This window comes from Lissotriton helveticus, chromosome 1_1 (assembly GCF_964261635.1).
Source record: "Lissotriton helveticus chromosome 1_1, aLisHel1.1, whole genome shotgun sequence".
Lineage (NCBI taxonomy): Eukaryota > Metazoa > Chordata > Amphibia > Caudata > Salamandridae > Lissotriton > Lissotriton helveticus.
Window position 1 is genome coordinate 368,025,728 of NC_136057.1, and position 13,354 is coordinate 368,039,081.

At 42.7% G+C, this 13,354-nt stretch overlaps 1 protein-coding gene across 5 annotated transcripts in view; it reads right to left on the bottom strand.

Annotated features, from left to right (window-relative positions):
• Positions 1-951: 951 nt before the first annotated feature.
• ADIPOR2 (adiponectin receptor 2) overlaps positions 952-13,354 on the bottom strand; it is a 496,680-nt gene continuing 484,277 nt past the window's right edge. For all 5 annotated transcript variants that reach the window (XM_078673675.1, XM_078673674.1, XM_078673676.1 and 2 more), the window contains one exon: positions 952-4,886. In XM_078673675.1, coding sequence (XP_078529801.1) covers positions 4,758-4,886 — 129 coding nt within the window. In that variant the 3' untranslated portion in view covers positions 952-4,757. The remainder of the gene's footprint in view (positions 4,887-13,354) is intronic.

Consider the following 13,354-nt stretch of genomic DNA (forward strand, 5'->3'; position numbering starts at 1 on the left):
TCTGATTTGTGGAACGCAAAAGCAGAAGAGACCCACATTAACACAAAACCTGCTATGTTTGCGTTTTCACACATGAGCCACATTTTCCTGATGTCAATGTCTTCAATCAATCAATACATTTGTAAAGCACACTACCCACCCGTGAGGGTCTCAAGGCGCTGGGGGAGGGGGGTGTTGCTATTGCTCAAAGAGCCAGGTCTTGAGGAGTCTTCTTCCTCTAGAATTTTTGCATAAGTCTACACTTCACAAGAGCAAGCGGGCCATACAGTTTGTACTAGGTGGAGCAGACCATGTTCAGCGAGATTTCACTACTATCAACTCTTAAGTCATTATATGTTTGACCTCTAGGTACACAAGCTTTTACAGGATCTCAGTGCAGCTAAAGAGGAGAAGGAGATGGGGAAGGAGCCTGAATCTTTGCCCAACATAAGGAAGAACCCATGGATCACAATAGATGTTTTCCAAGTTGTAGAAGGTGGGGAATTCTGCTCCAGTTCAAGGTTACATGTTTTCTGATCTCTGGAGAATGAAGGCAGCGGAGCTTAAATTTTGCTAAGTGGAACCTGGGAGACAAAACCATCTTTAGATTATTCCTCCTTTGGATGCTAACCAATCTATTCTCCCTAGAGACAACGTTTGTGTACCAATGCTGATCATGAGAAGGTCTAATCTTGTCAATACAGGGAGGGTATCGAAGCCAGTAAATGCTTTGGTGTAAAGTACTAGATATTAGGCAGGTGTAAAGGAATATGGATTTAGCACAGGTAAGCTCTTGTTTGCTATTTATTACTAGTGCATTTAACTTCCAGGTTCCATAAATAGAAAGCATAATGGATTTGGAAGATGTAGGAGTATGTCAATGCGAAATGGCAACTGCACTACAATACTGACTTTGCACCACCACAGTAACATCAAAGAAGAAAGGATGAAATACCCAATAATGAGTCGGAATGCCAGTTATTTAATTTATTATAAGTTATGAATAATACAGCAAGAGATCCACTTCAGAAACCATTGCCACCCCTTCAACCAACACAGAATTCCAGGACCTCAGAATGTGCTTTGCTGATGTTGACATTATGCAACTGAAAAAAGAAAATAAATACTTAACAAGGCCACTATTTACCAGGGAAAGAAGCAACAGGTCCTAAATGACTCTACGGCAATATGACCACACAGAGCAAGCAAGCCTCCAACTGCTGAGAGTAAGGCATTCAGGCAACAGCCTGGGAAGTGTTCTCAGCAAAGCTATGAAACAGGGCACACAGCTAGGCTGCTTTATTGTAATACACACAAACACACTCTAAATATATATCTCTTTGCAACTTGATTAGAAAAATCTCTGAGTTTAATCCTTTTTTTTGTTGTTTTTTTGTTCTGTGCTGCGTTGGTTCAGGTAATGACTTGTTAGGGAAGCTAGTGCATTGGGAAATAATACACAGACTCCTCTGAATATAGATACCAGGTTTCAGGTACGATCTCCCGAAAGTGCTCTTACAGAAAGCACAAGTCACATTACAATATGTACCTTTGCTTCCTTAAATCAAAAGTAGATCACACGACATTGGCCAGTTTCTGTGGCCACCACAAATGGATGTTAACTACTTAAATTGAGATGTGAATGAGTCCTATTGCGTTGCTGTATTGCGCTAGTTAATACTGCTCTTGATTTGCCGGCCCACTTATGTTCTCCACATTGTGCAAAAAGGTTGCATGGGCTACTTCCACCTATGTCAACACAATCTTGACCTCTCTTTCACCATTCCTATGACTTTCAGAGAAAGCACTGAATAGTCATTCTATGTCTTCAGCAGTACAGTAAAGGGCTGATCCTTCCGCTACAATCCCTGTACTTTAATTCGTCTTCCGACAATCCTGTACTTTAATTTGTCATTCTACAATCCCTGTACTTTAATTCGTCTTTCTACAATCCCTGTACTTTAAATTCGTCTTTCTACAATCCGTGTACTTTAATTCGTCTTTCTACAATCCCTGTACTTTAATTTGTGTTTCTATAAATTACAAACCATATTAAAAAGGCTGCTCATATGCTGCCAGAAAAAGTGAAGCAGTAGACCAGCTTTAGAACGGTTCTGCTTCTACTTGGCTTTCTAAAGAGAATTTCTTAAATAAATGCCTGCCAATTCGAAATGCCTTCATTTAGATTGTTTTCCAGGATCCATGGAGGCTTTGTAAAGTTGGGCCAAAGATCATAATTCTGCAAAAACGTATTTGACCTGTACCTTTCAACTTCTCCGCTACCATTCTGTGAATAATGCAATGAAGAGATCTGTAAACACCCTGCCACCCTTGACTTTTTCCCAATTTTACCGAATAGGTATTTACCGATTCGGTAATTGACATTCATTCCTATGGGCCTTCAGGCCCATAGGAATAAATGGCAAATACCGAATCGGTAATTACCGATTCGGTAAATACCTAATCTTACCGATTCAGTATTTTTTACCGAATTATCTTCTACATAGCAATTACCGATTCGAAAATACCGAATCGGTAAAATTCGCTATTTTCGAATCGGTAATTTACAATTACCTACATCTAGCCCTAAGTCCTTAAATAAAGTATCATTGGCTACATTAGAGCTAGGCAACAACTACACAGCCGAATTATGTTTAAAGAAAGGAAGACTGGAGAATTTAGGAGCATTTGGGTTATTTAAAGGAAAGCAGTCTTGGTTAGAGGGGTGAAGGACACGGATGAGAGTTGTGAAGAGCAGGGAAGCACCCATTTTGGCATTTTCTGATTATCATTCAAGCATACGGTTGTATGCCCGAAAGCCAAGTTAAGTAGCAATAATAGATGAATCCTTTGAAGATGTACATTAAAGCATGTTTTATAAGATTCAGGAATTTTTTTGTAATACAAGAAAATAATCACGTTTAAATTACTATTAAGCAATCATAAAAATAACATAGCTTTTTCTCTCCATTTCAGTCTCCTTGCCTGCCATTTAGTTATGAAAATATATGTAAATGTTGATCCCTTTTGCATCAGGTACCATGTTGCACAGCTAACACAATTATCATTTGAAGAAGGCATGCTTCCATGTACCTTAATATGCCAAGCCCTTCGAAATCTCTTCTGTTTTACTTAGATTTGGTAGCGGTGTTGTATTACAATTGAGACTTTTTATACAGGCATTAGCAAGGACACAAATACGTCCTTCCATCTTTGGGAGCAGGAACAATTTAGTGCAGGACAAAGATTGACTTTGTGATGTGGTATAAAGGGATGTGTCAAACTTCGAGACGAGGAGTAATCTGAATGACGGGTATTCACATAATTACAGAAAACATAAGCATAACAGTTAAGTGAGCCTCTTCTGTACTCAACGTGCCCAATGGTGCCTCATAGTGAATTACAAATAGACTTTGCCCTTACTCTTAGACTACTAACTGCAAAAGTACAGGTCAAACTGGCTAAAATGTTTTAACAAAGTACCCAGAGTACCTGGGTTATTTGGTGACAACGCAAGGTGTTAGCTTTGACGTCTATTCCCTAGGTTGATGTACTCGCTCCCTATACTTTATTCAAATGAACACCTAAACGCCCTTTATGATTCACAAACCCTCTTTTGCCATGCCCAAGGACCAGCCCTGTCTGTTGTCTTCGGCGAGCTTATTCCAACGCCTGCATGTATCAAGATGGAACACAATTTATGTTACTAAGTCTAGATTAGTGGACAGGTTGGTCTGTCAGGAGTGCTCCTTTGTCCTACTAGTTAACTTCAATATGCCTACCTTAGTCCATCTCTTACCACATTGTCACTCATTTCTTCCAGGTTCTGAGTGAAATAATCTAGAACAAAATACACATCCATGTCCTTGTTAGATACGTTGCACTGCTGGAGCACACCCACTCATTGGCATTTTCAAGAACCGGCTCGCACAAGCACATTTAGTTCCTTTAGATCATCTTTTGGTGTTAAGGAAGCATGTCCTGTCCTGCAACTACAGTTTTCAAGCTGCAAACGTCCACAAACGTTCCGTAAAAGGAATGGACACAGGTAGTGTTCCAAAGTGGATACAATGGGTCTTTCAAGTATAGGATGATCTGGTTAGGCTTCTGTTATGTTCACTCTTGAAGCTGAAACCAAAATCCACGAGTCAGAGACGAAGGCATGTCTGAGACAAACATACACTCCTCATTTGCTGGGATATATCTCTGCGCTCCAACGATCATGTCATTTGTGCAAATTGAAAAAACAGTGTGTGGTACTTGTATGTATGGATTTCTATACAAAATAACCCCCATCCCTTCCATTCCACCTTTTTTATACTTCTATAAAGTTATGGTTAACGGAAAGTTATACATTTTATTTACATTAAACTGTTCTTTTACCCTTCCCAAATCAGCATGTAAATCAAACCATTTTACATGTTGTTCAATTCAACATTATTAACAAAATCTGCCTAACTTAGAGCCCCCCATATATTCTATAAATAAATATGGCATTTAACAAAAATCCCATCTTGCATTTTTTAAGACTCCTATACTCCTTTCCTCCGTGCTTTTACAGGTATAAATTAATGTTACACTTTCTCATTTCAATCATCTGAGGTAAGAATTTTGTTGCCCGCAATTTCTTTATTCAAGTCCACCTAAGGGGGCTCCAGGTTCCAGTTGGACGTGTTTTTCACTTCATCTTCACATAGTTCATGGAAAATTCCAACCTATAGTTTCACCACGCAGCGGTTTTCCACTTGTTCCCCCATTTTTGATGGGAAAGATAGGTGCTACAGCACATCCTGCGCACTACAGCCTCCTCCAACGGTGAAGCGGAACTCCTGGAGGTTGGACACACCATGGAAATGGACAAAGGCTCCAGCAACAACAAAGATGTGGAATAGTTGATGGGAGTGAAACTGAAATATAAAAGATTGAGCTATAATTACACTAACATTAAAATGTGTACATTTGCTGTTCCATGTTCATGCATAACATTTTTCATGGTTTTATTCTAAAAGGAAGATAATTGTAGTATAATTGTGGTAAATTAGTTTTACCTGTTCAAGTCTACAATCAAAAATGTGCACGGGCTAAACTAGAATTCATGCAATACACTTTTATGATAGTAGATGAATAAATTAAAGCATATTGCTAACAATAGGTTTGAAACTTCTACTTTTAATGAATAATTAACACAATTGTGAAGTGTGAGCTGTGTGTCACAATGATTTAAGTGTTATTTCAATCAATGGCTATTTCATTAAAAATCTAAACAACTAGGGGAAAAGGCAGGACATAAAACAATAAATATCCATTTAGTAGTTTAAAAGAAGAAAAAAAGCTTTCCTAGTATCAGGTTTACTTTCCGCAAATGTCTATTTTTAGGTCTTGCCTAGGCAGTGCTTGCGCTGTCTCTCCAAGACATGCTGTATACAGGATATGGTCTGTAAAAGCTCCACCCATTTTCAAGGACTGACCGTGTTGCTACTCAGAGCTTGTGAGCACTATTTCTTTCTTTAAGCCGGAGCACTCGAGACCAGTGCTAGTGGTTTACAGAGATCTGTTGTAAACAGGGCTGTAAATCTTGCTCTTATCTTGCAACATTTGCTGTGCATTCAAAGACCGAGGTCTGTCTTGGCTGCAGCTGCCTCCTCCTCCCTCCTGCTTTTGAAAAGCAGGGCCTGAAGTCACGGTCCCTGCCTTTCTATGGCTGCTCCCGCCTCTGTCTCAGAGCTCAACAAGCATTTGCAATGCAATAGCTCTTGCTTTTGCAAGAGTATGAGCAATTGGAATTGTAAATGACAATGCCTTTTATTTATGTGTTTTGAAAAACCTGCAAGCAGTGCGTAAACATGCACTTTGACTTTATAATCCTGGCTTACAAGAAGCAAGGCTAGCAGTAAAGAGGCAAAGTTACTGCCAGCCTTGCATCTCGTAAGCAACGACTAGAAGTACAAAGTGCATGTTTACGCACCGCTTGCAGGTTTTCAAAACACATTAATAAAAGGCATTGTAATTTTACAATGCCAATAACTCAAAGTCTCGCAAATGCGAGACCTACTGCATTGCAAATGATTGTTAGAAATCAGCTTTTACATAGTTTTTTTTAATAAAGAACTGTCCTTTAAGGAGATTACACACATAGTGTGAAAAGGTCGCTGCAGTAGAGGTGGATTTGAAACAGCAAAAGGACTCTAAAGTTCTCCTTTTACGTTGAGTCTGTTAATAATTTTGCAACACAGGAAGACACAATTTCCAGCTGGAAGTTAACATTTACGATGTAGATATCATTCCAACATCAACTGCAAACACATGCCCCATAGAGGCATACAACCCAACACATTAGACATATCACACAATCGCACAAAACCCACAGAACAAACTAATTAGAATATGTATTCAATGTGTTATCCTAGCTGACCCTGATGTATTTCTCAAAGATTGTAAGGCGTGCATTAAGTACTAGTCCCTATCATCAAAAACAAAACAGCACTGAGCTCTCGAACAGTTATGATATTCACTAGAATTCGATAATACCCAAAAAAAGCACTTTTAAACTGACCAATATGTGCACAAAGGAGCACAAATGCCATGCAGCTGGCAAAGGGCTGGCAATTTAACGACATAGCCCACTCATCACAAACATCATACATCTTTCAATATAAGCTGCAAAAACCACAAAGAGTCACTCAACCAATATCTAATATCAGAACTACAAGCTTATCGGTTCCACTGGGGTCAGATGCCTCAATTCAAGCAGCTTTATCCAGATGGTCCCTTAAGTGCATCAACTGGTGCCAAACCAAAACTGTTCCCCATAATTCAGTAACTGAAATTACCTCTACATTTATAGGACTACTCCCAGGTTTTTCGAAAATGACACCATTTTGGCAGCTAAACCCCAACAATAGAAGTGTCCACTGCTACAATAGACAAGAAGAATGTATTTAGTCTATGATCCACCACTCAGAAGTGGGATGAGCAGTGGTGGCCCTCTACACTGGGCCCGCCTCCTACTCCTAAGAAAGAAGTAAAAAAATTTGGGTGTGATTATAGACGATTCACTTACCCTTGAATCCCACGCCAAAAGAGTGGCTGGCACTTGTTATGGCCGCCTCCGGTCTCTTAAACCTATTCTTGGGTTCTTTGAACCTTCCATGCGTCAGACAATCGTCCAAGCTATGGTCCTATCACATCTGGACTATTGCAATGTTCTCATGCTTGGTTCCAACTTGACAGTCACTAACAGACTGCAAAGGGCTCAGAATGCCGCTGCCCGTATTTTGTTCGGACTGCCAAAACGTTGCCATACTTCCCAGGTTTTGCGTAGGTTGCACTGGCTGCCTGTTAAACAACGCATACAATTCAAAACCCTCTGTCTCACTCATAAAATGCTCCATCGCCTTGGCCCCCAAATTCTACAGGGACTCTGTTCCTTTTATGTCCCGTCGCGGGCTCTCCGCTCTGCGGACCTCTCTCTGGCATGTACCATTAAGATTCGGAGGTGCAGAGCTGGGGGCCGGTCATTCAGGTATCTTGCCCCAAAACTCTGAAATTCCATTCCCTTAAGCATGCGCACTATTTCTAATCATCTTCTCTTTCGAAAACACATTAAAACCTGGTTGTTCTCTTCTGCTTAGGATTCCCTTATGTTCTGGCACTTACACTTCCACCTTGATCGCACTATAATTAGGTATGTCCGTAAGCACTGGGACGCCCGGTTGCTGGGGTAGCCATGCGCGTTATAAATAATCATAACATAACTGCTGACCACCTAGACCAGTAGTTCATAGTATTCATCCTCTAAGAGGGGTTAGTTAGGTGCAAGTGGCAGAGACCCTGCCGACGTCAATGAGTTGAGAACAACGTTTAAACGTTGGGTGACATTTATTAAATGGTGTGGCATGGAAACACGCGGCACAATGCATTCTGTTCATCCTGCTGCCTCTTAAAAGGTTGGAGTCAGACGGGGGTCCCATTCACATGACCAGAGGATGGACTGTGTTTGGAGAGGGTCCGGTTTGACCCTATTGAAGTCCACGGAGGCAATGCTTGTTAGGGGGTGACTGTACGTGAAAAGAGTAGCCATCAAACAGGTGTGAGCTGACAGCTATATGCTAAGAGGGTTACAGACAGTTGTGAGGTGGAGGTGCGATGGGGGTGTGAGGTAGCTGTATGAGGGTAAAAGGATATGAAGGACCGGGTGGGAGGAAAGAGAAGCATTGGGTGAAAACAGATTAAAGATAAGAAGAGAGGGCGCTGATGCGCAGGGTGTGCAGCGCTAAAGATGCGCAGAGACGGTTCAAGTCAAGGGCAGGCTTAGAGCATGTGTGATCTGTGGCACCGCTCTGATACGGCCTTGTTTGGCGCAGTGGGTCTCATCTTGAGAATTCAAGTGGCACTTCATTGGCATGACCGTCCAAATGAATGATCCACGTGCATGCTTTCACCGTGACCTGCCCCAGCCCTGCAGGCTTCCCAGGTCCACGCGTGACCTGCTGTACCAGGCCAAGGGGTTTTCATCGAATTCTGGGACATGTAGTTTTCCTCATTCCATTATAAAACAAGTCCTAGACAAGCACGCGAGTGGTGCGTGCGTGAAAACAAGCCTGGGACTTGTGTGTGCGCGCGCTAAAAGAAATTTTTTAAAAAGCATGCGAGTGGTGTGTACGTGCGCTACGGCAAAAGTTAAAGCAGGCTGGCGAGTCCAGATGGCGCCTGATCGGGCGCTGAAAGCTGCCGGCTGCACGCGTAACCACAAGGCCAGCAAAAGCGTGTGATAGCACTTTTAAAAGCCACTTAATAAATGTCTCGCAGGGCATGCGCTGGCTTAGGCGAGACCTAAACAGGCCGTCAATGATGCCTTTTAATCAGGTTTGAACTACGGTTACCATCCTCTGATCTTTGGCTACTGCGCCGGGACACTGCCGAGTAGCTGTGCGCATTATAAGTCTAATTTCATCATCATCATCAAAGCAGTATTCATGAAACACAGTTGTTATCAAAGGGGGGGGGGGGGGTCACTGGAATACTGAGGCTAACGTAAAGACTCAAGATCCACCTACATGTTCCAAATGAAGCATCCTGACAGTACTTTCTATAAGGTCATAAGGTGGGAAAATAAATAACTTTTGGCCGACTCAGTTTTAAATACTGAATCTCACCCTACCAGGTACAAAAGATTTAGGAATGCACAAGGAAATGTAAATGCACACTTAACTACTTTTTCCCAGGCTATTTTGAGATCCCAAAATAGCCCGCAGCTCACTTTGTGTGCTAAAAAGCATTGCCGTTAATAAATCAAGCTTTTAATCAACTTAAAGTTATAGTAAACCATGGGCTCGCTGGGAAGCTTGGCAAGCTATCCTACAGAATATCATTGGCCATAATGAGAAAGTTAGTTCCCACCTAAAAGAAAAGAGCATACAAGTCCAAGAAAGAGCCTGTAACGGCTAGTTTGGACAAGTACAACAATATTTAAAATTCCTATAAACCTCAGGGAACCACTCACTAACTTTCACAGGTAACAATTTGAGAATCTCTCTCAGATAAATAACAAGAAATAATTTCTGTCCTTGCTGTGCTGCACTCGTGCCCTCAGTGGCCCTTATGATGTTCCCACTCACAAATCTTTGCTACTGTATTGCTTACAACCCAACACATGGCTTAGATCTGGTCCTCTCTGCCCTCCTGCTTCTCTCCTATTACCCCCGGGGGTTCCCCAGGTTAATGCTTCTTTGAAGCTACTGCTTGTGCTTGGGCCTGAGACGGGGTTAAGCGGTTCGGTAGGATACCTTTGTGCCGGCATCCTGAGCCGCTTCACCGCTTCACCGCGTCCATTTACTTAGGGAGCCAGTCAACAGTGGTATTTGAGGCATTGGAAGGGGGGGGGAGATTAACAGGCCTTCCCTCTAAGAAAACTGAAAAATACTATCAGCTAATCGAGTGGTGCACTTTACCCAACGATTGCTACTCAATTTGATCCGGCATTGGGTCACAAAGGATTATTTCGGAACACTTATGACCAAAACTGACTGACTATTGTATTATTGACCGAATAGATCCTGGCAGCAGGATAATATTCGAGAACACGGCAACACAGTGCAGCTAGAGGAGTGAGGTGAGTTGAGTACAACAGCATTTTACATCTTTTTGTGATGCTGTGACGTTCGAGACTGCAGATTCAAGGCCTTGAAAGGGATCAAAAGGGTCTTTGTGTAAAGCACAGATCCTTTTATCACCTAGTACAAGACATGCTGGCCATTTGGCAATAGATTAAACAATGAAGGATTCTACATTATTGTTCTTTGGGCCCAACAATAAAATGTTTAACTTCATCAACAATGGTGCCAAAAAGGGACAGCACTGGCAAACTCCCAAGCACTGGGAGCAAAATGAATGAAAAAGGAAATTAGTAGTCCACTTCTCCGCAACACAATTTTTTATTTTCTTTCACATTCTTTGTTTGGAATAAATATAAGATGCTAAGATCCCTCAAGAGATTGCCAGCAGCCATTAAACAAAGTTTGTATGCACAACTTATTAATAGAGGAGGTACGTTGTGAAGAACTCTTCAACCCCACTTCAGACTACATCACAGAATAAGAGCACCGCTTAATTTGGCTCCACAAAAGACAACGCCAGCAAAGCTTGCCGACTAAGAGCAATACACAAGATGAAGCTGATCCTTGGAGCAGTACGCTCTGACTTTGACAAAAACAAGGCGGGGGACATCTTCATGGATATTTTCCCATTGCAAAAACCTTTCCTGGCCTCATCTCATTTTGTCTTCATGTAGTGAGTACGTCTCGTTTTCTAACTTCACAGAAGGCAGGACAAACTTTGGACAGTTATTAACCTCTTTAATCTCTGCACTTTCTTAGCAGTCTAATAAAATGGACATTCAGGTAGAACTATTGTATACAATAGCTAATAATATTGCTGTGATAGGCAATAAAAAGAGTACATCGAACAATCTAATTTTGAGGCTATAAGCAGTTTAAAAGGAATTTGGTGATCCTATACTATACTAGAACGGTTTGTAAGTCTCCCAAACTTGTTTCAAGCGCTGGTCAATGAACTGAAGTGCCAGAAACCAGTCAAATGCTCTGCCTGCACATGGCGAGCCTATTGCTGAAGACATCCTAAATGACCTGACATTTAACAATGCTCAGCTGGAAAGATGTAAGCCACAGTCAGATACAATCGGGCAGCAAGTCAATCTGCAGAGTCAGACATTGATCAACAACCTTTTATATCTAAGAAAAACACTTAGAAAGCTAAACAAGAAGGTCATCCTCCTTTTTAACAAAACTGTTTTATAGTACAGGAAGTAAACTAGCTGTCTATCCTATTTTTCTACCACATGAAGATCAATTAGGGGAAAGGAGTTGGCTTAACGGCTAGGGCGCTCGACCTCGGACCTGGAGAACTGGGTTCGAGTCTCGGTAACGACGCCAAAACCTCCTGTGATTCTGGGCAAATCACTTAATCTCCCCGTGCCTAAAAATGAATGTGTGTCCTCATGTAACATAACTGGTGCTATGTAAAGCGCTCTGATACCCGATTCGGTTCGGGTCTAGTTTGCGCTATATAAAACGCTGCAATTTAAAAAAAAAAAAAAAAATTAGAGAAAGCACAACAGTCCGCTTTGTCACCATCTGTATCACCTCCCCCTTTGACCCTAAATGCAAAGAGTCTACACGATGGTAAGTTCACTGTTTTACCAAAATTATACTCTTAAGTAGTAAAACTGACAATTATAAATTAACATGCCCAAACAACTGTCTCCGGGGGATTTCAGCATATAGCCACAGGTAAGTGCACGCCAGGGAGCCTCTCAGGGTGCTCAGCAATCATGATCAGGATGTTGGCTTATAAAAGCCAGTTAAGCAGTGGCTTTGACTATGCGTCATGGACTCTGCGGTCCTTTCGGTGGGGAGAGAAGGGGGGTCCCCAGGTAAAAACAGGTAAGTATCCCTCAGTCTAGCTGCAACCGCCTTTGCCCCCTTGCCTTCAACTATCACCCCATTCTATCGTGCCTGGCTCGCCAAGGTCTCCAATATCATGCTCTGCCCACCCGTGGAATTCTCCAAATGCCTTCGGTACATCGGCCCACAGTTCCACTATAGGTCTTGCCTCTTCCCTGAGCAGCACCTGCTCCTCTGCCTTAGCCCATGTGATCATGTATTTTGCCCACACTCTATCCCTATAGCCCCCTCTGGACTTCCAGGCAAATTATATCCTTCATTTGGCCAGTGAGAGGGCTAGGTCCAGGAAACTTTTGCCTCTCTTCTGGGCCTAGGGAACCTTCCCAAGAGAACCACTTCCACTGAGCATGTCAGAGTTAGCTCAAGGGTCTAGTTCAGTCTGTCCTGCACCTCACCCCAAAAAGCCTGCAAGCGGGGCAAATCCACGTCATATGACAAAACTCAGCATCAAAACGCATACACCATGGGCATCTCCTGGAGTCCCCACTGTATGCGGTCCTGATTCGGTGTGCATCGGGTTCACCATATAGCTGTAATTCAATTGAATGTATTTTAGTCACGTATCTGAGACACCATATGGGGATACTCTAATATTCTATTCCTGGCCGGTTCAGTGAATTCAGTGCCCACCACTGTTTGCTATTTTTCTTTGAGCACACTTAGGAGCTGCCTCACTATCTCATTTAATGCCCTGTAAAGCCACGTCACAGGCTGACCCCAGCGTCACCTGTAGCTGGAGTACCGCATGAGTCGAGGGCTCCTCCTCGCCACCACTCCAGAAGTGCTGAAAGCCTGTAACAGGGCCTCATACGTCAGAAACTGGCCCTGCGGTAGCTCTGGCTGTGCGACCATCTCCCAGTAGAGCAGCAGGACTCCCATATGAAAGCAGTTGCATGTCATCACCAGCCCAACTTCCATCCACTCACTCATCTGTGTCACTGTAAAGTGGGACACACGTTCGCCCTGTGTGAGGCCAACAAGCAGCAGCGCTGGGGCATAAAGTAATTTCCCCCAGTTAATCGGACACATCTGCACCAATAGGTGAGCGCAGCCACCTGCAAAGTCTCCAGTCGTTGGATTCTGACACCCGGCTGGAGCAGCTAGGCAAGTAGGGCCACTTGATTAGGTTCCAGCCCGATGGGGCCAAGCTCCACCTGATGGGCGCCATCTTGCCAATGAGTAACCCATTGGAGCTGAGCTGCCATGAAATAAATCTCGAAGCGGGACTCAGAGGGTGGATAAGGTCACCCTGTGGCGGCCCCTATCCCAGATCAGTCTATTTTCAGGAACCAAGACCCCAGTACATTTCCAGGCAGGTTTATGAAGTAGAAAAGTAACCTCGGTAGCATCACCATTTTGGGGATTGCTATATACGCCATTGGTGGTAATTTGAG